This window comes from Budorcas taxicolor, chromosome 2, assembly GCF_023091745.1.
Source record: "Budorcas taxicolor isolate Tak-1 chromosome 2, Takin1.1, whole genome shotgun sequence".
Taxonomy (NCBI): domain Eukaryota; kingdom Metazoa; phylum Chordata; class Mammalia; order Artiodactyla; family Bovidae; genus Budorcas; species Budorcas taxicolor.
The window spans coordinates 63,727,129-63,750,695 of NC_068911.1; the positions used below are offsets into that span (position 1 = coordinate 63,727,129).

Consider the following 23,567-nt stretch of genomic DNA (forward strand, 5'->3'; position numbering starts at 1 on the left):
CTAAAATTATGAAGTTTCTAAAATTTTTCTAGGATTATGAACAGGTAGATAATGGTGATAACAAGGAAAATTCTGAAAAATAAGAGGAAAAATTAGATCTACAAAATTAAATTCCCTTAATTTTTCAAGAACAAAAACTCATTAAAAAGAATCTAATACATTAGAATGTCATTTTCTTAGATAAGTATGTAATAAAATATCTTAGACATGGCAAACCAATATAAGAAAACCAGGGATAGGTTAGTTAATGGTGTTATAACAACTAGTTAACAATCAGGGGAGCAGGAGATGACGGTTAATTTAGTTATCTCACACCATAAAATTGAAATAAATTTGAACACTAATAAAGATAATATTTCTTAAAATTCCTAATATAGAAATGTGAGAGAGAGAAGGAAATGGCCTTTATCATAATTCTGAAGGAAGGCAGGCTTTTTCTAAGCTTAAGAGTCATTAAACAATCACAAGAAAGATAAAAATTAGAAAATTTTGCACCAAAAAATAAAAAGAAACCTTATTAAAAAGAAGTCATCTGACTGGAAAAACTAATTATAACATTTATGAAAAAGGCATCTAATAATTTCATTATTCAAAAGACACACAGCAAAGCATTAAGCCATCTCCCCCTTAAACAAACAAAAACTCCACAAATCTGCTACCCCTAGCAAAATAACCACATTCAACTAATTCACAAAAGAAATTATGTCTAGGAAATACAGGGATATGGTCAGTTTCACTGGAGTTTCAAGAAACAGCAACTAAAATAAAGTACTATCTTCCCCTGGATTTACTAAATTTAAAGCAAAAGAAAAAAATTCCACATGTGCAAGGATGCAACCAAAAAATGGCACATGTGCATTGCCACTGGTCAAAAGTTTAAAAGAACTGCTACTTTTATTTCACTTCTAGATATCTACTATGAAGGAAAAAATTCAAACTATAAAAAGCACTGTATGCATAAAATATTCAATGCAATGCTATTTTCAGGAAGTTCAAATCTGAGAAAGATTTTATATTTCCTGAAATTGAACTTACGTGTAATTGAGTTGCTTGATTAAATATTTATTACAACATAAAAAATACCAATTATGAAATGCACACAGCAACATGGAAAAGCATAACAGGTGTGTGCAAGGAAGAGAATGCAAAAAACAAAATTAATCAATATCCTAAGCATTAAAAAAAACTCTTACCTTTGTAATATAAAACTTTTTTAATCCATCCAAAAATGATGTAAAAATAGAGGAAACCTGAGGTTTAAGCGCATGACCTAATAAGAAAAAAGTTCATATTTTAAATTAATAGCAAATTAATTTATCTATGTTTTTCATAACAGCAAGAGGCTACTTTAACTTAGCATCCTAAAAGAAAGTGAACGTTTTCATGACTTGAGGTTTTAAAATTTCCCTATGATATATATACACCATTGATATTGAGATCTACATCTTTTATCTGTGTCATTTCCTTCAAAAGTCACAAAGAACTTTCTGTTTACCAAATTCCTTCTTGGGTTTTTTAAAACTCAAATACTACATGTACTTAATACTACAAATAGTTTATCTTTCAATGGTATAGTTTATACATAGTAAAATCACTTCATTAATTTTTATTTCATTAGGAACACCCAATAGTGGCTAGTGCTACTTTTGTTTTTTTTCAATCATGCAGAAACCATTCAGAACTATAACCAAATATAGAGTCGGTGCCAAGTTTAAGGTTGTTTCCTAATTAATTCTTAATTCATCCAGAATTCTTGCATATAACTAGTAATTGTTTCCTTAATTACACCCAGAGAGCTAAAATTCCCCCAAAAACATAAATGGTGTCTCAGAGTCTGTTAAATTAACATCGTTGAGTCTGTTAAATTAACATCGTTGCCTCCGGAATGAGCTTAATCGAGTGAAAGTCTTTTACTGTTTTCTCATTGTTTTCAAAGTAGCAACTTCTTAACTCCCGTGACAGTTACATTTAAGAGTCACGCATCTGGCCTTGGCACTATGAGCTCAATTCAGAAAAATCTGGCATACCATTCACATAAAATTTTTATAAAGAATTTTAAAGCCTCTAGTAAATCTTAAATTATTTCCAATTAAAAAGTTTACTTTTAAAAAAAGGCTTTAAGATTCTGGGATTTTGTTTATTTTTAAAGTGTGGATACCTTCTTTTAAAATAAGTGTAAACAACAAACTATCTTTTTTGAAGGAAAAAAGAGGGAGAGGTGGAGAGAGATTTCTGGAGGAAAAGCTATCACTTGCTATCTTTGTTTTCCCATTCATCTAATTTTTTTAAAGTGAGAGTCTGAACCTATAATACTTATTACATTCTTATATGTTATAAGAAGAATTTATATTACATAAAAGACCAAGTAACATAAGTCTTAACCAGAAGCTAAGAATTATATATTAATGCTGTAATTGAACAAAGCAAAAAACAAAAAATGAAGGGCAGATTAGATACAGATCAACCTAGCAATCTTTTTGAGATACTAGATCACAAGAGGTTTGTTTGGGGATTTTTCTTTTATTGTAACCTACCAGAGATATTCTCTAGTATAATCAGCACTTTTAAAAGATACCATTTCTAGCATGTATAAAGTTAAATGATATCAACAAAATGTGTCCCAAGTGAAATTTATCCTACTTTAACAGCAACTGGAAATAAATGTATAAATGTGTGAGCATGTGTATCTCCTCCTCATAAAAGACTTCTGGTCCACATACCTTTACATAATGTATGAAGATTCCAAACATTACTACTCTGGTATAGGATAATCCTTAAGGGTATATGCTCATCTTATCACACTGCAACTTACATGCATAACTTCTATTCGTTAACACTAATATGAATTAGTCCCATATATCTCTAACAATGAATTGACATGATAGCTTTGAAGCATAATTATTATAAAAGTGATACTAACTTGCAAGTGGGCCAAGTATTACTATTAATTAAGAGGATATTATCTTTTACTTATATTAATTTTGCCTATCAAATTAATTATATCCTAAATATATTCCAGCTATTTTATGTAAATAAATGAACTAGTTGCTAAATTTACTAGCTGGACAGTTTTGATTAGTGAATTTTGTTATTGTTACAGTGTTAGTTAAATAGCTTTAAAAGGATTCAATAAATCCCTGTTTCAAAGAAGTGCTCTGAAGCATCAGAAAAAGTCACAGGCTTTGGAGTCAGACAGATTTGGGTTCAATCCTAGCTCTACCACATGTAACTTGTGGACTATACTCAAAACATTTAGCTTTTGAATTGTTTATAAATTGGAAATACAGCTTTGAGGGATGGTTGTGTGCTAAGGATAACGTGCTTAGTGAAAGTGAAAGTATTAAGTCACTCAGTCATGTCTAACTCTTTATGACCCCACGGACTATAGCCCACCAGGCTCCTCTGTCCATGGAATTCTCCAGGCAAGAATACTGAAATGGGTTGCCATTCCCTTCTCTAGGGATCTTCCTGACTCAAGATTGACCCAGGGATAGAACCAGGGGTCTCCTGCATTGAGGGCTGATTCTTTACCATCTGAGCCACCAGAGAAGTCCTTGATAATGTGCTTGCGTGTGTGTGTGTGTGCAAAGACACTTCAACCATGTCCGACTCTGTGTGACCCTGTAGACTGCAGCCTGCCAGGCTCCTGTCCATGAGATTCTCCAGGCAAGAATACTGGAGGGGGTTGCCATTTCCTCCTCCAGGGGATCTTCCTAAACCAGGGATGGAACCTGCGTCTCTTACGTCTCCTACAATGGCTGGCAGGTTCTTTACCAGCGAGCCACCAGGGAAGCCCCAATAATGCGCTTAGCACTACACTATATGCTAGCCAAGATTTGTTTACCTTCTTTGGCTAATTTGATGATTAAGTCAATCAACATGTAAGTGCCTGTTATGTAATAGATACAGGACACATATAAACGAACAAGAAACAGCTCCTAAATGTGACAAATGTTAGTTCACAGGGCATATTTGTAGATAATTTCAGGGTACTCGATATGTATCATTTCAATATACTGAAAACATCATTTCAATATATTAAGAGTCATGTCAGGAGAAGGGGTGATAATAAAAATATTAACAATTAATAGTAAGGTTTGTGCTGTTAACAACCTCAGATATGCAGATGACACCACCCTTATGGCAGAAAGTGAAGAGGAACTAAGAAGCCTCTTGCTGAAAGGGAAAGAGGAGAGTGAAAAAGTTGGCTTAAAGTTCAACATTCAGAAAATGAAGATCATGGCATCTGGTCCCATCACTTCATGGCAAATAGATGGGGAAACAGTGGAAACAGTGTCAGACTTCATTTTTTGGGGCTCCAAAATCACTGCAGATGGTGACTGCAGCCATGAAATTAAAAGACACTTACTCCTTGGAAGGAAAGTTATGACCAACCTAGATAGCATATTCAAAAGCAGAGACATTACTTTGTCAACAAAGGGCCATCTAGTCAAGGCTATGGTTTTTCCAGTGGTCATGTATGGATGTGAGAGTTGGACTGTGAAGAAAGCTGAGCACCAAAGAATTGATGCTTTTGAACTGTGGTGTTGGAAAAGACTCTTGAGAGTCCCTTGGACTGCAAGGAGATCCAACCAGTCCATTCTGAAGGAGATCACCCTTGGGTGTTCTTTGGAAGGAATGATGCTAAAGCTGAAACTCCAGTACTTTGGCCACCTCATGTGAAGAGCTGACTCATTGGAAAAGACTCTGATGCTGGGAGGGATTGGAGACAGGAGGAAAATGGGATGACAGAATATGAGATGGCTGGATGACATCACTGACTCGATGGATGTGAGTTTGAGTGAACTCCGGGAGTAGGTGATGGACAGGGAGGCCTAGCATGCTGCGATTCATGGGGTCGCAAATAGTCGAACACGGCTGAGCGACTGAAATGAACTGAACTGATAGGTCTCAGTTTATAAATAAAATCTGGCCACATAATTAATTTTACTACAGTCAATGTTCAAAACAGTATACTACAATACTAGCATATAAATGGATAATACAGTCTTATCAATCAGACAGACACATGGTTCTCTTAATACCTAGGTCTCTGAATGCAAGCCAGACACACAGGTGGCTTAGTTTTCATTTAATGATTATATTAAATTTCATCATTTATAGGACACATTTATCTTAAACTTTTATCAGTAGTACAGTTATTCTGAAAGAAATTTACTTAAAGAATTGAAAGTTGTGACTATGGCTGACTCATGCTGCTACATGGCAGAACCAATACAATATTGTAAAGCAATTATCCTCCAATTTATAGAAAAAAGAAAAAAAATGAAAGCTGTGACTTGTGATTTTAAAACAAACATTTTATATGTTATCAATCTGAATTCCTTAGTTCAATTTCTATATAATTACAATAATCATTCTTCCCTAAAAAAAACTTTAAGCTACTCTTTGACCAAACAAAAGCCTGCCTAACAGCCTCTAGTAATTATTATTGAGCAATCATTCTGGGACTATTTTGAGGGTAGTTAAATTCTATACACTTAAATCCTAAACTAAATTTCATAAAAAAATAGATTGTATAAATAAACTACATTAGCTTAAAAAAATAAATTTCAGCATACAGAAAGACTCAAAAGCAATAAAACTAAAATTGGTGAGATAATAAATTGTGTTAGAAAGTTTAAGACTTCAAGCAAAATAGGAAGAAAGAGAAACATGGTTAACTGTTACTGAATTCTCCACCCAAATATCCCATGGGCACCTTAAACACAACCCATTGTAATGTCTTTCCCCCAAAATCATCATTTCTTCTTCTAGACTATTATTCAATGCATCCAATTAATCAATCAATCAATCAGATATCAGGAGTTGCCCTAAATGCTTCCCTTTATTTAACGTTCCACATCCAGTTGGCAAACTGTTCTTTGGAAAATCTGTTCCTTACTTTCCATCTCCATTGCTACTGCCTTAAACAAGGCTCAGCCCTCAATATTTGCCTCTTTAAACCTTTAAACTCCTCCTCCATGCTTGCACCATTCTAATCCATTCTGCATAACGCTAACAGAATGAGCTTTCTAAGATGTAAAGCTGATTTATTCTATTCCCTCTACAAAGATTTCCCTCTGTGGACAAAAGAAAACCCAAATCTATCCTGCAAAGCCCTGGTCTACCCATTCAGCTTTATCTCCTGTAGCCACGCTCACATTAGCCTCTCTGTGAGTCACACAGAATGATCTGAAGTTCAAAAACAGCACTGAGGTTTATGATATCATGTTTTTAGCTGACAAGTGAACAAAAATTTGGTAAGAAAGAAGAGATGGTCTCAGGCAAACTTCTATTCACCTTTTAAGATTTACTTTAAGCATGACTCCTTCAAGAAGATTTTCCCCACTCTCTGCCCCAATCTTACACAAAATCAAGTAGCATCAACCTACTTCATCTGCACCCCAAGGTATTCAGTGCAGCCCTCTTTCATATCATCTAATACTCCTGCACTAATTCATTTATATAATTATCTGTCCTCATTAGACTGAGAGCTTCCTGAAGACTAGGAGCTATGACATTTATTTTTCCAGCTCTGCACTCAGTCTTCCTTCTGGCACATAACTGGTGTTTCATAAATTTTTGTGGCTTAGCGAGCAGATTTTAAAAGCACCACTTCTTACTCACCAAACTGAAACTGCTGGTTGTCCATCAGGCGAATAGATGCAGGAGCACATCTCTGTTTTAAAAAGAAGAAAATGTGATACGAAGTTAATATGGTAAAGAACCTAAAAAGTTAGAAAATGAAAGTTACCTTATTGTATTTGAGATCAAGAGCTTAATTCCTAAGGATACATATGGGGAAAAAATCTTAACTTTTTCTATAATTTTATGACAACAAATAAAACATTAAATGCTTCTATAAAACATGTGGAGAGGAGAAATCTATGTATATAGTGCATACATACATACATACGTTGCCAGACCTTTATTTGCAACAACATCTGCTAAATGCTGAGCAAAGACCTGCGGAAACAGCTATACCTAACAGAAGAATTAGGCTTCAGAGTAGATTATTTTAAAACAAAGTAGAAAATTTATAAGACTAAAATCAAGCCTAGAGTATTATGCCATTTATGAACTATAATGTGTCATTAGACTCATATACTCTGTTAAAATGAGGAAGATGGCGGTGTTTATGTGAGGCAAACTACTTTAAAAATTTAACTGTGATGTCTTCATAGATAACTCTAGGACTTGTTCCTATTCATTTTAAATAGAAAAACTATCAATGTCCAGAATTCTTACAAGGTTACCTGGATGAAAACAGCAACAAAATCTGAAGCATAATATTATGTATCTAAGATATCTACACCAGTGTTATCTTAATCTAGACACACAGTGAAAGCTGCAGGAAAGAGAAATGACAAAAGGAAATATTCATATAAATTCTGTGATGCTATGTTACCATACAAACACTAAAAAGGTTTAAATTAGCTACAGTTTTCCCACAGAATTAAAGTGAGCTTCACTCTAAACTTGATTTTTATATTCTATGCAGCTTTTTAATATGGTTAAACTTCCACCAAGAAGCTGCTTTCAGGGACTTCCCAGGTAGTCCACTGGCTAAGACTCAATGCTCCCAATGCCTGGGGCCTGGGTTCGATCCCTGGTCAGGGAACTAGGTCCTGCATGCCACATCTAAGACCCAGTGCAGACAAACAAATAGATACACGTTTTAAAAAATTATTTAAATGAAGCTGCTCTCAGACCACAGAATTTTGACTGACAGAGTTTTTAAACATTTATCTCCTGAATAACATTTATCAATAAATTTGTATTAACACAATGTTAAAATTTATGAGAATCACTCGAAAGAACAAAATATTTATACATTAACTGTGCTATGACATTTTTGCTATTATGTGCTTTTACCTGAACGAATACTTAATGTTATAAAACCATTCATAATATATATTTTATTTTACCCAACAAAATGGTTAGATTCTTATTTTGGACATTGTATAATTTATTTGGACTTCCCTGGTGGCTCAGATGGTGAAGAATCCGCCTACCAACGCATGAGACTTCCCCTACGGCTCAAGCAGTAAAGAATTTGCCAGCAATGCAGGAGAAACAGGAGATGCAGGTTTGATCCCTGGGTTGGGAAGATCTCCTGGAGGAGGAAATGGCAACCAACTCCAGTATTCTTGCCTGGAAAATCCAATGGACTGAGGAGCCTGGTAATCTACAGTCCATGGGTCGCAAAGAGTTGGACACGATTGAGAATGCATGCACACATAATTTATTTACTCACCCTTGGTAATAAAGGGATAATACAATCTATATTTTTAAAAAGTCACTGCCAAATCTAACGAACAATACCAGGTACTTTTATATACTTAGCAGAATAATAACCTATTGCCTTACATTTTATAGAATCCTATTGTGTACAAGCCACTTTCATGTCTTTATTTGATATAAGAAACAAGAAATAACCTTGTCAAAGTAGCAGAGCTTGTATTACCCCCATTTTACAGATGAGAACACAAGACCCACAGGGATTAAAGACTTGCCTGAGGTTAGATGATTGTAAAAGAGTAAGGCAGAACTAGGACCAAGATATTCTGACTGCTAGATGAATAATATTTCAAATAAACCACACAGCCTCAAAAAATAAAAAATCACGGGTACACACACTTTCACACACAGAGCTTTAAAGTCATATTTAAAACAAAAATTACATGAAAACCCATTTATTTGCTATTTTGTAGTGTTGTTAAAAGTATAATATTTATAAAATAAAACTCTACAATCTGAGTACTTTCAAATCTTGGTATAAAGGTATCTTTGTAGTTGAGTTAACGCTTCTAAAAACATTACCAGTTTAACTACTGAAGGAAAATCACTTTTCCTGAAATGTTTTTATTAAAACAGGCACATCAACTTTGAATAAAACATACAAAGCCTGAGAGACAAAATTTCTTTTCTTCATAAAAGAAACAGAATATTATTTAACATACATATTTATATGTTTGGGCTTAAGCACACCAGTAAAATGTAAAAAAGAACTCAGTTTTATTAGAAAAAAAAAAAAACTTTTAAATTCCTACCAATGACCTGTTAAGTTCTACCTCTTACTGCCACCCAGATTCTATTCCACCTGTATCTATAGCAGGTATTATTAATGAAAACACCCCACACAGGCACACATATATCAGAAAATGAAAAAAGGATTAATATATTACATTTATAGTAAACTTCTAGTGGAATTCAATCTCAAACAACTAAACTATGATATGTAGGCCTTGATGAAATCTTAGTTTGAAAAGACTAACCACAAAATACATTTTGGGGACAACTGGAATAGTTGACTATTGAATTAATACTAGATGGGATTAAGAAATTACTGCTGAATTCATAATAGAGAACAAATTAGTGGTTATCAGCTGGGAGGAGGTGAAACAGAGGTGGAGAAGTGGGAGGCACAAACTACTGGGTAAGATACGTTCAAGGCTGCATTGTACAACATGGGGAATATAGCCAATGCTTTGTAATAGCTATAATGGAAAGTAACCTTTAAAAATTATATAGAAATTAAAAAATTAATAAAAAATACAAGGAAAAAATTACTGCTGATTTTCTTAGACATGACAAAAGAACACCTTTATTTTCAGAAGACATATGCTGAAGTATTTAGAAGCCAAATGTCATAATGCAACTTAATTTCAAATGGTCAGGGAAAAATACACAAGTATATAAAACAGAGCAAAAAGTTAGTAATTTTTGCATATATTAGATGAATATACAAGCGATCACTGCACTACTCTTTCAAAGTTTCTGTATGCTTAAAATTTTCAAATTAAAAAGTTGAAAAAAATAGTACGAAACTTGCTTCAGGGTACTCGCTACATATAGCAACTGTATTCAATTATACTAAACATGATTTTCACTTGACAGCTGAGTCATATAAACTAGTCAGTAATCCACTGTTCTATTCATACTGAAGCAAAGTGAATGGTTACACACTGCTGCTGCTGCTGCTGCTGCTGCTGCTGCTGCGTCGCTTCAGTCGTGTTCGACTCTGTGTGAGCCCATAGATGGCAGCCCACCAGGCTCTCCCGTCCCTGGGATTCTCCAGGCAAGAACACTGGAGTGGGCTGCCATTTCCTTCTCCAATGCAGACTAATACTATCCAAAAGAATAAAAAGCTAAAGAAAGCTTTTTGAATATAGATAATAAATACTAAATTCAAGTTTTTTTTTTTAATTATCAAAATCAAACCAATAGCTTTATTAAATCTCATGTTTTAACAGTGGTAAATTTTTTAAAAGTCAGTAAATAGAGTTTTTCAGTTATTGTCACAAGTAAATTCTCATAAGCAGAGACATTCAGATTAAAACAGCAAGACTACTTTAGATTCTCTGGCAATTGATAATTTGTAAATCACTATTCTAAAACTACAAAGGAAGAAAAGTTTCTTAGAATTTTAAATCAAAACATTTTAAATCATGACATCCTAATTAAATAGGAGTCCCTGTAATCAAAAGAGCAAAACAGTATTACTATTCTTAAAGAACAACATGCAAGTTGAGTTACTTTATCTGTAGTTAAGACTGGTTTATGTTTCAATTGCTATACAGCTACTTTGGTAAGTTAAGAAAAACTCAAAATATCTGCTTTAAAAGTTAAAGACATCATAAATTCTGAGAATTTGAGCTCTAAGTTCATACTCATGCTGTTCAATTACACTCTGCTAGAATATTCCACAGACATGGAAAGAAGAAAAGGGGTCCTTGAGTTAAAGTGACCCCTGGTGGTAGGTGATCAGAACTAACCTGAGAGGGAATATTTTCACCAAGTAACTTTAATGATGGGCAGCCCTGGGATTTCTTTGGAAGGAATGATGCTAAAGCTGAAACTCCAGTACTGTGGACACCTCATGCGAAGAGTTGACTCACTGGAAAAGATTCTGATGCTGGGAGGGATTGGGGGCAGGAGGAGAACGGGACAACAGAGGGTGAGATGGCTGGATGGCATCACTGACTTGATGGATGTGAGTCTGAGTGAACTCCGGGAGTTGGTGATGGACAGGGAGGCCTGGCGTGCTGCGATTCATGGGGTCGCAAAGAGTCGGACACGACTGAGTGACTGAACTGAACTGAACTGTACTGAATGATACATTCAGGGCATTTAAGGAACACTCAAACAAAAACTGATTACTTTAAGTGGAGTTAATGAAATAACTGATATCGTTTTCATTATGATAAATGCGCTCTGACTAAAATCTCTCATGACACCTGTTGTTTCGTTCAGTTGCTAAGTTGTGTCCAGCTCTTTGTGACCCCATAGACTGCATGCAGCATGCCAGGCTTCCCTGTCCTTCACTATCTCCCGGAGTTTGCTCAAACTCACGTCTATGACACCTGATCTGTATTTTATACTTAGTAAATAGTCTAAAAAGATATAGGAAACCCAGTATGGACTAACAAAGAAATATCAATATCTTTGTTGTATCTAAGCAAAGAAGAAATAAATTACCTGACTTCAAAGCATGGGTATAAGACTGATTAAGTCCAGGTGCTGGCAACTTCTTCCCTTTAATGATGCTACAACCAGGAATTTACTTAAATATCTAACTTGAAAAAAAACAAACAAACCACTCTCATCTTATTTAACAGAATTCCCGACAACTTAAAAAGCAAACTCTTTCTCAATCTTTGGAGAAGGAAATGGCAACCCACTCCAGTACTTTTGCCTGGAGAATTCCGTGGACTGAGGAGCCTGGTAGGCTACAGTCCATGGGGTCGCGAATAGTCAGACACGACTGAGCGACTACACTTTCTTTCTTCTCAATCTAACCATTTTTTCTGAAAAATAGTCCCTATAAGAAATACATCAAAAGTTTTCTGCAAATTTTGTTTTCAAGGAACTAAGTCATATTTCTTCCTTGTCACGGGGAAAAATAGAACTTGCAGTTCAGATGAGACATTCTGTTAGAAGAGGTATCTTAGTTTACTAGTTACCAACTAAAGATATTCAGTATTAACAAGTTTCATTTGTCTACATGATTTCTTCTAACTTCATAAACTATAAAATAAAGCACTGGTATCTAGGTTAAAAAATGAATCCTTTGAACTGAAAAGGTTTTTTCCTCCAAGGAGTAAATCAAACGTTCAGTATAGGCTCTGAAAGTGAAAGTAAAGTCGCCCAGTCATGTCTGACTCTTTGTGACCCCATGGACTGTAGCCCTCCAGGCTCCTCCGTCCATGGGATTCTCCAGGCAAGAATAAGGGGGTGGGTTGCTGTTTCCTTCTCCAGGGGATCTTCCCAACCCAGGGACTGAACCCAGGTCTCCTGCATTGCAGGCAGACGCTTTAACCTCTGAGACACCAGGGAAGCCCAGTATAGACTCTAGAATGGCCCAAGTTCCTGAGCCTTAAAACTATTCTGGAGATAGTCTACTAATCCACACTATATCAGAAGTTAATGCTTCAATACCAAACCTCTTGAACACAGCTATAGAAAAATTTAAGCACAGAAAATTTTATCAAATACAGAAAATTTTACCTTTGGTGACTATTACAAGACAGGAACTGTGTGTCTAATTTACATAATATCAACTGTACTGTGTCAGAAATAAAGCTAAAAGCATACTCTCTCAAAGAAAAACTCATAATAAAATAATTAATATTAACTTAAATAATATATTGGGAAGATTCCCTGGAAAAGGAAACGGCAATCCACTCCAGTATTCTTGCCTGAAGAATCCCATGGACAGAGGAACCTGGCGGGCTACAGTCCATGGGTCACAAAGTCGGATATGACTGAACTGACTTCACATCAACATAATCAATACAGTAATTTTTGTAAGTTCAAACAAGGATATATAAAGAAGAGAATTCTCTTAAATACAAATTCCTAGGCATAAAAGCTTAAAATGTAGACAAAATTATTTCTTCCTCTGACTAATATATCAGAATTGACACCACAGATGAAACCAAACAATATTTAAGGCTACTGGTAAACTGGGTAGTCCTGTCAGAAATGATATACAGGCTTACAGATAGGAGTCTACATTGTAAACAAGAACTCTTTTAACAAGAGAATTATCTCCTGGTTTTAAAGAATGAAACAAATACATAATAGATAGATAGATACTTCTGCAAGATAGATATTCCCTTCCACTTAATTAAGGGAAAGGCCAAAAGTTAATGCCAAACAGTCTCCTCAGTTCAGTTCAGTTCAGTCGTTCAGTCATGTCCAACTCTTTGCGACCCCATGAACTGCAGCACGCCAGGCCTCCCTGTCCATCACCAACTCCCGGAGTTCACTCAGACTCACGTCCATCGAGTCAGTGATGCCATCCAGCCATCTCATCCTCTGTCGTCCCCTTCTCCTCCTGCCCCCAATCCCTCCCAGCATCAGAGTCTTTTCCAATGAGTCAACTCTTCGCATGAGGTGGCCAAAGTACTGGAGTTTCAGCTTTAGCATCGGACTGGTTGGTTCTCCTTGCAGTCAAAGGGACTCTCAAGAGTCTTCTCCAACACCACAGTTCAAAAGCATCAATTCTTCGGCACTCTGCCTTCTTCACAGTCCAACTCTCACATCCATACATGACCACAGGAAAAACCACAGCCTTGACTAGACAGACCTTAGTCAGCAAAGTAATGTCTGCTTTTGAATATGCTATCTAGGTTGGTCATAACTTTTCTTCCAAGGAGTAAGCGTCTTTTAATTTCATGGCTGCAGTCACCATCTGCAGTGATTTTGGAGTCCCCCAAAATAAAGTCTGACACTGTTTCCACTGTCTCCCCATCTATTTCCCATGAAGTGATGGGACTAGATGCCATGATCTTCGTTTTCTGAATGTTGAGCTTTAAGCCAACTTTTTCACTCTCCTCTTTCACTTTCATCAGGAGGCTTTTTAGTTCCTCTTCACTTTCTGCCATAAGGGTGCTGTCATCTGCATATCTGAGGTTATTGCTATTTCTCCCGGCAATCCTGATTCCAACTTGTGTTTCTTCCAGTCCAGCGTTTCTCATGATATACTCTGCATCTAAGTTAAATAAGCAGGGTGACAATATACAGCCTTGACGCACTCCTTTTCCTATTTGGAACCAGTCTGTTGTTCCATGTCCAGTTCTAACTGTTGCTTCCTGCATATAGATTTTGGTAACTTTGCATTTGCAGTTTAGCAACAGTGTAGTGATTACAGCATGTCTCATCCTCAAGTTTGATACATTTTGCTGGATCACACAGCAAAGACTCCAGTTAACCAAGCATTTTGCTAGGTTATTCGCTCTGCTTCAGAAGGACAAAAACATGACATCAAAAAAACGATTTAAAATAACAATCTCATTTTCTATATGTGACTATCTTCCAAGAATTATCACTGAATATAAATAAGCTTTAAATGTTTTACAGTGTTAAGTGCTGAACCTAACACCTTTCAATTTATTTGAACTCCTACAGGATAAATCAAGTTGAAAACAGAACAATTCAGAATTTAACAGTCTGAAGTGTTAGAAAAGAATGATGCATATCTTATGAAATTACAGTATAAATTCATTATAAAAAATACTATCAGTTTAAAATTGTTTAAAATAAAATTGATGGTAGGTAGAAAATGCCACTCATCCTCAAAAGGAAAAAAAAAAAAAAGCTGCCTTTTAATCTGTAATTCTAAAAACCTAGTTCTGATACTGAGAAATACAGTTTTCGGACGAATTCGTACTAATCAATGCACACATACACAATGTTTCCTCATAATGAAACGAATTGGTCCTCTCTCAATATCATGAGATATGCTTAAGTTTTTATTGGCAGGGGATGGGGGCGAAGACCCCAAACTTTAAAAACTGCTTTTGAACTTGTTTCAACACTCAGTGTTCCCTTCACATCTTGTAAAAAAGATACCTGTCATTTTAAAACAAAACAGAAAAATATTACATGACACTAATATTCTGATTAAAAAACACAACTTTCCCGCCTTGAGAGGCTACTGTAGAAATCTACTCTCTGAGAAAATCGTAAAAGCCACTTACCCATCTACTGAGTAAAGCTGGAGATTCTATTGGACTGCCACTTATGAGGCAGAATCACATTAATCTTACACTAACTCTTCCTTTCTAGCTCCTCACAAGGCACTCAAGTACTGCAAGAGGGCAATTCCTCCCATGGACAAAGATCAGATGAGCCGACCTTAATAGAATCCTTCTGCTGCCAGTAAAAAGTTGCTTAATTCATTTCCTTCAGTAAGAATAGCGATAAAAAATATACACAGAGCCCACTTTGCTATTTGTGAACAATCATGTCCACTCCTTCCCAAAAGAATTTCATCCAAAATACAGTTTCCCATTTCAAATGCAACTTGAGTCTGCAAACAGTGCAAAAATGGAAATGCTATGAAATGACAGTGAGGAATTACAAGCAGCCAAGTCATTATTCAATCAAGAATTTGGCACAATCGTAAACCATGTACCATCTATTTTAATGGATCTTAGTTCTCTTGCTATCAACTGAACTTTCCAATCACAAACTGAACAACGACTAGTGCCAAAAGCTGATAATTTTCTCACTTTTTCTGTGTGAAAACACTGTTGCAAGGCAGGACAGCATACAGTACTATTCTTGACACATGCAGTTCGCATACTCTATAAACTAATATAAAATGTGTGTAAACCATAATACATTTACTTATTTCCAGGAAAGGCAGATAGATATCAATGTCCCTCTATATGTGCAGTATAACAAGAGTAAAAATGCAGGTTCCCCAAAGAGTGGAATATCTCCAAATCCCATTGACTACTTTCAGCCAATGTTTCATTCATAAGAGCAATATTTGAGAATGAAATATCTATCTAGGCTTTTCAATCAGTTTCAAGTAAGGCAAGCTTTCCAGTTACATAGTATTTTTGTCTCTAAAAATTGCTATTACTAATTATACAGAACAAAATTATGAAAACTTTAGAGTGGAAAGAACATTTCAATCAACCATCACCTTTATTTATCCCAAGATAGATATATATACATATATCCAATATAGTTTTCTGTAGTGAATTCAGATTATGGTCATATTGTGAATATCCAAGCAATTTTTTTTCTAAGAGAAATTTTTATTGACTTACTCAGTTCAGTTCAGTCGCTCAGTCATGTCCTACTCTTTGCGACCCCCAAAATCGCAGCATGCCAGGCCTCCCTGTCCATCACCAACTCCCAGAGTTCACTCAGACTGACGTCCATCGAGTCAGTGATGCCATCCAGCCATCTCATCCTCTGTCGTTCCCTTCTCCTCCTGCCCCCAATCCCTCCCAGCATTACAGTCTTTACCAATGAGTCAACTCTTCGCATGAGGTGGCCAAAGTACTGGAGTTTCAGCTTTAGCATCTTTTCTTCCAAAGAAATCCCAGGGCTGATCTCCTTCAGAATGGATTGGTTGGATCTCCTTGCAGTCCAAGGGACTCTCAAGAGTCTTCTCCAACACCACAGTTCAAAAGCATCAATTCTTCGGCACTCTGCCTTCTTCACAGTCCAACTCTCACATCCATACATGACCACAGGATAAACCATAGCCTTGACTAGATAGACCTTAGTCGGCAAAGTAGTGTCTCTGCTTTTGATGAAGAAAAACCTCACCACCTGCCTTTTATTAGCCCTAGTGGCTCTTATCTGTTACTTTCTATCAGGAGCATATTAAATTGTAACAAAAACTGCATCAAATTGCACCATTTATGTTTAATTAACTTCCAATTTTAGTGAAATTAAAAGTTCAGGAATTTGACAAATTTGTACACCATTTCTCATTAATGAAACCTAAGACAGAATTACATTTGAGTATTTGTAATATGGAAAAGCAATAGAGCATTCAAGCATAAAATATATCTACTTGTATTCCAAAGATCATATAAGAACACTTCAAGTCTATTAAATCTGTGTTCTGCAGAGTGGAGACATTGTGAGGGGTGGAGCTGGCCAACATAGATGGAGTGTAACCTCATTAAAATCTTTTATTGAAAACACAAACAAATTCGACTAATTTCATAAATTCTATAATTATTTTAAAAAATCTAATTTGGCATTCATAGTTACTTTACCAAAAAAAAATGGAGGCAACAGGCAACAATGGTCAGTTAAAAACGTATCAAGCTCTTCTTGGAGAGGATATAGTCAAACTTGACTAAGATGAAAAGTAAATATAAATAAAAGTACTTAACACAAAGATAAACTACAGTACAAAGTAAAAAATTAGAATCAAAAAAATCTCACTAAGGAAGATTTGAAATTAATCAGAAAATATAATCTATTTATGGAAAACATTTTATTTTATTTTGATTTTAAATGGTGAATTTATGGTTCTTTTCTTAAAAATAAAGAAAAAAAAAAACCTCCTAGTTTCCTATTCTTCTAGGTATGAATTCACAAGCAAAAAAACCATAAGGCTCTTTAAGTACTTCTTTTGCTTCTTAATACCTGCTGCTGCTGAGTTGCTTCAGTTGTGTCCAGCTCTGTGCGACCCCAGAGACAGCAGCCCACCAGGCTCCCCTGTCCCTGGGATACTCCAGGCAAGAACACTGGAGTGGGTTGCCATTTCCTTCTCTAATGCATGAAAGTGAAAAGTGAAAGTGAAGTCGCTCAGTCGTGTCCGACTCCTAGTGACCCCATGGACTGCAGCCTACCAGGCTCCTCTGTCCATGGGATTTTCCAGGCAAGAGTACTGGAGGGGGGTGCCATTGCCTTCTCCATCTTAATACCTGGGGTATCTTAAATTTAAAGATGGCCTTGGCCTTTATGTGATGGAAGGTTTTAGCAACAAGTTATCACAACATAGAACTTTACTGCTCAGTGCTCAAATATTTATTCTTAAACTTATTTCCACTCCTCTACTCGATAATTTCACTTATAATAAATATTATTGCCATCTCATTATTTTAGTAAACATAGCATAATACTTACATATTTTAGCTCTCTGACCATAACATAATATCCTTGAAGTCTGAATGAATTAGGAGCTCTTATGTAAGCATTTCAACAACATTCACCTCTGCGTTGACATCACCAAAGTAACCCACTACAAGTTCAAGAATGTTCACCCCAAGACTACACACTTTTAAAACTCTCCTTTCACCTAAGGGTAAGACAACCAACATCAAGCGGCCTATGGCTAAATCTTGATGAGAGAAGAAGAAATCCAACGACAAGCAACTGAAGCTACCTGGGATTATAAAAATTACCCACGTCAACTGTTAGATTAGGTGATCACACAGTTGGACTTTTTAAAGTGGGAAATTCCAAGAATGACTGTCTTAGAAGGCAAAATTGAGTGAATGGAAAAAGAACACTGGCAATGGCAAATATGTGGGAAAATATAACATTTCTTAACTTATTTTACTTCTTTTAAACATTAATAGTGGTTTGGTTCTCTTGGGATGATAGGAAGGTAAGGCCCAGTACCGTATGAAGTCCACAGTGAATATGGAGCACTTGCCAGATACCACCCCTTTTCCTCATCAGATCCTCCCTCCAACCTATGCTGGATACCAGGAAGCTGACCTATCTCTCTCTCTCTCTCTCTCTCTCTCTCTCTCTCTCTCTCTCTCTCACATGAGAGCTCCCTTGCACTCAAAATTCAAGTGGGTATAGCTGATGGGAAGTATTAAAGAATTCTATGAGTTCAGAGAAAGCAAGAAGAGGCTGGACCTTCTCCCTGCTAGGAAATGTTGAAATAAAATTTTTTCACAAATCATTATAGCTCAAACCATTAACCAAATATCTAAAGAAATGCAAGAATTTCCAAAATAATACACACAACTAAACACAGAAATAAAATTACTTGGCATCATTTACTCTTTTTAAAACAATATATTCCTTGACAATATATTCCTTTTTTCAAAAAGGAGAAAGTGGGAATTATTCTTAGCTTCTATCTAAATATGTTGTAGTCCTATATACTACACTATGTTACTTAATTTAAGATACAGCTTAGGTAATATTATAAACAAGTAAGGCCTAGCAGCAGTACATTCTAAGAACTGATGCAGTTTAATTACTTATATTTAATTACTATATTTTGGGGCCATTGATATTCAGCCATTTATTTTAATTTCAATAAATATCTTAATTTAAGAAAAATGCAACATTACTTCAATTAATCACAAAATATCTTACCCAAAAATAACCTGAGAAAATATTCAATAAAAGGCAGAATCATTTGAAGCTGTCAACCCAGGTTCATACCTTACCTTGGCTTAAAATCAAATAGCATTCTTTACATAAAGAAACAGGTGTATAATTACTGAAAGAAATAGCAACTGAACTGAAAGGAATGATTTTACGACATCACCTTTCCATACAGAACTGGGTAAAAAACCACAAATATAACACAACTAAATATGAAGATTATATGTGACATATCAAAATCAATTATGCAATAGAATTTTTAAAATATAAATGTATATGAGTGGGGTTTTGTTTTTGTTTTTACCTGTTTTGCAACTTCTCTTAAACAGGCTACTCCTTGTTCAAAATTAGGGAAAGCTACTGAGCCATACTTTTGGTATTCAGGAATTGGTCTGATTTTTATTGTAGCTTCTGTTATCACACCAAGAGTTCCTGAAAAAGAAGGGGGAATATCCAATATATCACATGCCAATTTTCTAAATCATATTTAAAATTATTTTATCTATTTATTCTAATAATTTATTCTATTACTCATATTTAAATCTATTTAATCTATTCTATGTGGGGAATAATGGCTACTCAAGTCTTCCTAGAAAAACAACTAAGCAAACTTTATAATTTCTTAAAAGAGGTCTTTGGAATACATTTTTCTTAGTTATGTATAAATATTTTAAAACATTTTAAGGCAACCTTTCTCCAAGAAGGTTAATTTTAAATAGCTTTTAAAGTATAACAACCTGTTAAAATTTTTTTAAAAAATGTTAAAAGCAACAGGTCTGCATACTTCATATGCATTCAAACGAAGGTATATTTTGATATTTGAGCCTATTTTTATTATGACAATTTACTGGGGCAAAAAGAACCTAATTTTCTATGAGAATTTATGATGACATTTTCTATGTCATTTAAGATAACAGAAGAAATTAGACTATCACATTTTGCCTTTTTTTCCTAAGAATTCATAAAAAGAAAAGACAAACACAGTATTCAGATGTCCTAAGAAGAAACAAACAAAAACCCAAATATTTCAGAGACAAAAGAGTTATCAGTTATCATAAATAGCTAGCACAAGAGGACCATTAATGAAACAGATGTCCTTTTCTCTATCACACAGAGGAGTGGAGGACAAATCAGAGAGAAAAAAAACAAGTTAAATGGAACTATATGACTTAAACATCTATGCTAAAATATTTGAAGAACCATGGTTGAAAATAATATATTCAAAAAGCCAAGCTTTTCAAATCAGTGCTTTCTAATGTACAAATGATGTAAATTATTCCTAATAATATTAAGTAAATTCTCTGAGAATCATGAAACAAACAAAAGGGAAATGTGAAATTGTAGAACTTAATTATAACACTAGAAATGTTAAAAATATCACAAAAAACAATGATTCCAATAAATTTATAATATACCTAAAATATCAATACATAATACAAGACTTAAAACTACTATGAATCCACAAAAAGTAAACTATATTATACCACATTATGCTTGTCACACATACAAATGATTTCCTACTCAGACAGCAAATACAAACTTATTTTGATTTGTAAATCACAACAGCTCTGCAAGATTGGCCTGTTTAATACCTGAATTAAAAATAGATATGATCTCACTTTTACGTGGAATCTAATAAAAATAAACAATAAACATACAGCAAACTTATAGAAAAAGACATCAGATTTATGGTTATCGAGAGCAGGGGAAGGAAGAATTGAAGTGGTCAAAAGCTACAAAGTTCCAGTTATAAGATAAATAAGTATCAGGGATGTAATGTACAACATAAGGACCACAGCTAACACTGCTGGAAAGTTGTTAAGAAAGTAGATCCTCAGAGTTATTACCAGGACAAGTTTTTTTTTCCCCTTTTCTTTTTATTGTATCTATATGAGATGATGGATGTTAACTAAACCTACTATGGTAATCATTTCACAATACATGTAAATCAAACCATCATGCTGCACACTTTAAACTTATACAGTGACACATGTCAATTATTGTTCAGTAAAACCAGGGGGAACAGCAGGAAGAATCTCTCCTAAGCTCAGAAAAAAATCTCAAACACTAACCCTAGGAACTATCCCTTCTAAGGGATACATTTTAAATGTGTAAATTTTGTAAAATTTAAACGGGTAAAGTGTGTAAATTCTATCTCAATAAAACAAAGGAAACTTCAGAGTTACCTTTTTAATCAAGGAGCTATGTACATATAATTTCTTACTCAAAAAGTTTACACACACACATATAAAACATTAGCAAACTTTCTTTAAAATTCTAATTTTACATCAAAATTCTAAGGTATTAGGTAAGGAGTGACCATGCCCTAAATTTCTGTACAGACGTATTGCCTCGTATGTATAGCAGGTACTCTAAAGCAGTACAACCCACTGTAACACTAAGTAAGGTTAAAAAATAAAAATTAGTAAAATGAGACTTTGCACTGTTGCAAGATTAATGAAATGACCAAGGCACGTCTGTGCAACTACTGAGCTATGAGTTCTGCAGCAGGAGGTGGGGGTTGAGGGGGTTCCCACTTTAAAAGGAAACTCCATCCAAGTCCCAAATGCACTCTGACTCAGGGCAGTTCTTCCACACAGATCTATATTCAAATTAATCCAATCACAAAAGTTTATATATAAATTTACTTCATCAAAAGGCTCATTTCTGTTAGGCTTATTGATTATTTTATTGAGCTTTATTATTTATTGATTCTTTTGCTCTGGGAATTTTATGTCAGTGGAGTGATATAAAACTACTTAAGATTATCTATCTCTTGATTATTTGCACATTATACTAATATTTTATACCCACTTTATATAATTATAAACAACTCCATAGCAAAGTGACATCATAGATGTCATTCACTTTTCTTTTTCAATAAAAATATGCTACTGTAAATTTTAAGAACTTCCTGTTTTACTGTTTCAAATATAATGTTCTTAAGAAAACTGAAAGCTTCAACTACTATCTAATAAAAATGCAAGTATTTGCTTGAAGTAAATAAAATCTTTCATAATTTGAAAATATACCTTCAGATGACTTCAGGACTGAGAAAAATGGTAGTCATTTGATTCTGAATCTACTCCTCCCCACCCTCAACATGAAAATCAATAAGGAAAACAAAGAAAACCACATAGGACAGACACTTTAGGATCAAAAGGAGACAAAATATACTATGACCTTCAAATTATTCATAAGTATAGATAAAAAGTAAAAATTCCAACAGACCTTTTACAATCTTCCAGCTGCTACAAGTAGAAAGTAAGTAAGGGGTGAGGAGTGGTAGTTGAGGAGGGTTAGAAGACTCAAGAAAGACTCCTTAAGAAAGACTCTTTAAGACTCCTTGAGAAAGAATAAAAGCAGCAGAGGACTTAAAGGAGGCAGACACAAAATCAACCCCAGAAAGAAAAAGTGCAACAATAAACCTGAAATACTATATATATCTTGGTAATCTAATCCATAACCCTGGCTCTCCATAACCCTGGAAGTGTTTGAAGATGGAACCAGAACTGATACCCTTGGAGAAGTAGGGGAAGTATTTTCAAAGAAGCATCAACCTAGAGTAGTGTAGTACTCCTTGGAGACAAGGTAGTGAAGGGAAAGACTAAAATTAGGAGAAAAATTAAAGATCTGAAAGAAATAAAAAACACAAGCTATATCATGGCTTCCCCCACCAAAAACGCCACCATTCATGAAGCAAACAGCACAAAAGAGAGTATAAGTGACAGGACAGAACACTCTCAAACTAGGAACCCTTTCCAAGCAGTAAACAGGAACAGAAAAAAAGGAAACCAAATCCAAATAAAACTACTACAAAAGGTCAGAAAATGCAAATAAAAGCTTTTCCACTGATGAAAAGCACCCCCCCAACCCGCCCGACAAAACAAACAATGATCCTGGAGAAAACCATAACACAACTTTTCAAACTCAATTCAATATTGTCAAGCAAGCATTTGAGGATATGAAAAAAAAAACTTCAATTAGAAATATTAACACTAAAAACATGAATGGACAGAAAACAAGAAGAAATGAAATAAAAGATGACCAAACTCAGGGAAGAAACAGAACAACAACAAAAATGAAGACTTGGTTACAAGGAGGAGAAACAATAGATTCAAATGAAAACTTAACAGAGGGCATTGAAGAAAAGCAAGAAAATAATCAAGTGAATGCAAATGATATTAAGAAAGAAGTTGAGGGAAAAAGTTTGAGAAATCATGGCTGAAATGGCAAACAAGCAAATAAAGTCAGACAAACATATAATTGGTATCCCTGCAAAAGAAAAAATCAAAACAGTGCAGGGAAGGGGGAAACGTGCTCCAAAATCCTACTACTCAACACTACAGTCCCCAAAAAACCCTTACAGAAATAAAAGAAGACCAGCATATACACACAGAAAGGGTCCCCTGGATACCAGAGCAAAAGTAAAATAAACTTTAATG

The 23,567-nt window shown here is 34.9% G+C and overlaps 1 protein-coding gene across 1 annotated transcript in view; it reads right to left on the bottom strand.

Moving 5' to 3' along the window:
- Window positions 1–23,567, bottom strand: part of AGPS (alkylglycerone phosphate synthase) — a 129,139-nt gene that overhangs the window by 35,556 nt on the left and 70,016 nt on the right. Inside the window, exons 11-13 of the mRNA XM_052663808.1 lie at window positions 19,427–19,554; window positions 6,631–6,682; window positions 1,194–1,270 (exon numbers count right to left, since the gene is read on the bottom strand). Coding sequence (XP_052519768.1) covers window positions 1,194–1,270; window positions 6,631–6,682; window positions 19,427–19,554 — 257 coding nt within the window. The remainder of the gene's footprint in view (window positions 1–1,193; window positions 1,271–6,630; window positions 6,683–19,426; window positions 19,555–23,567) is intronic.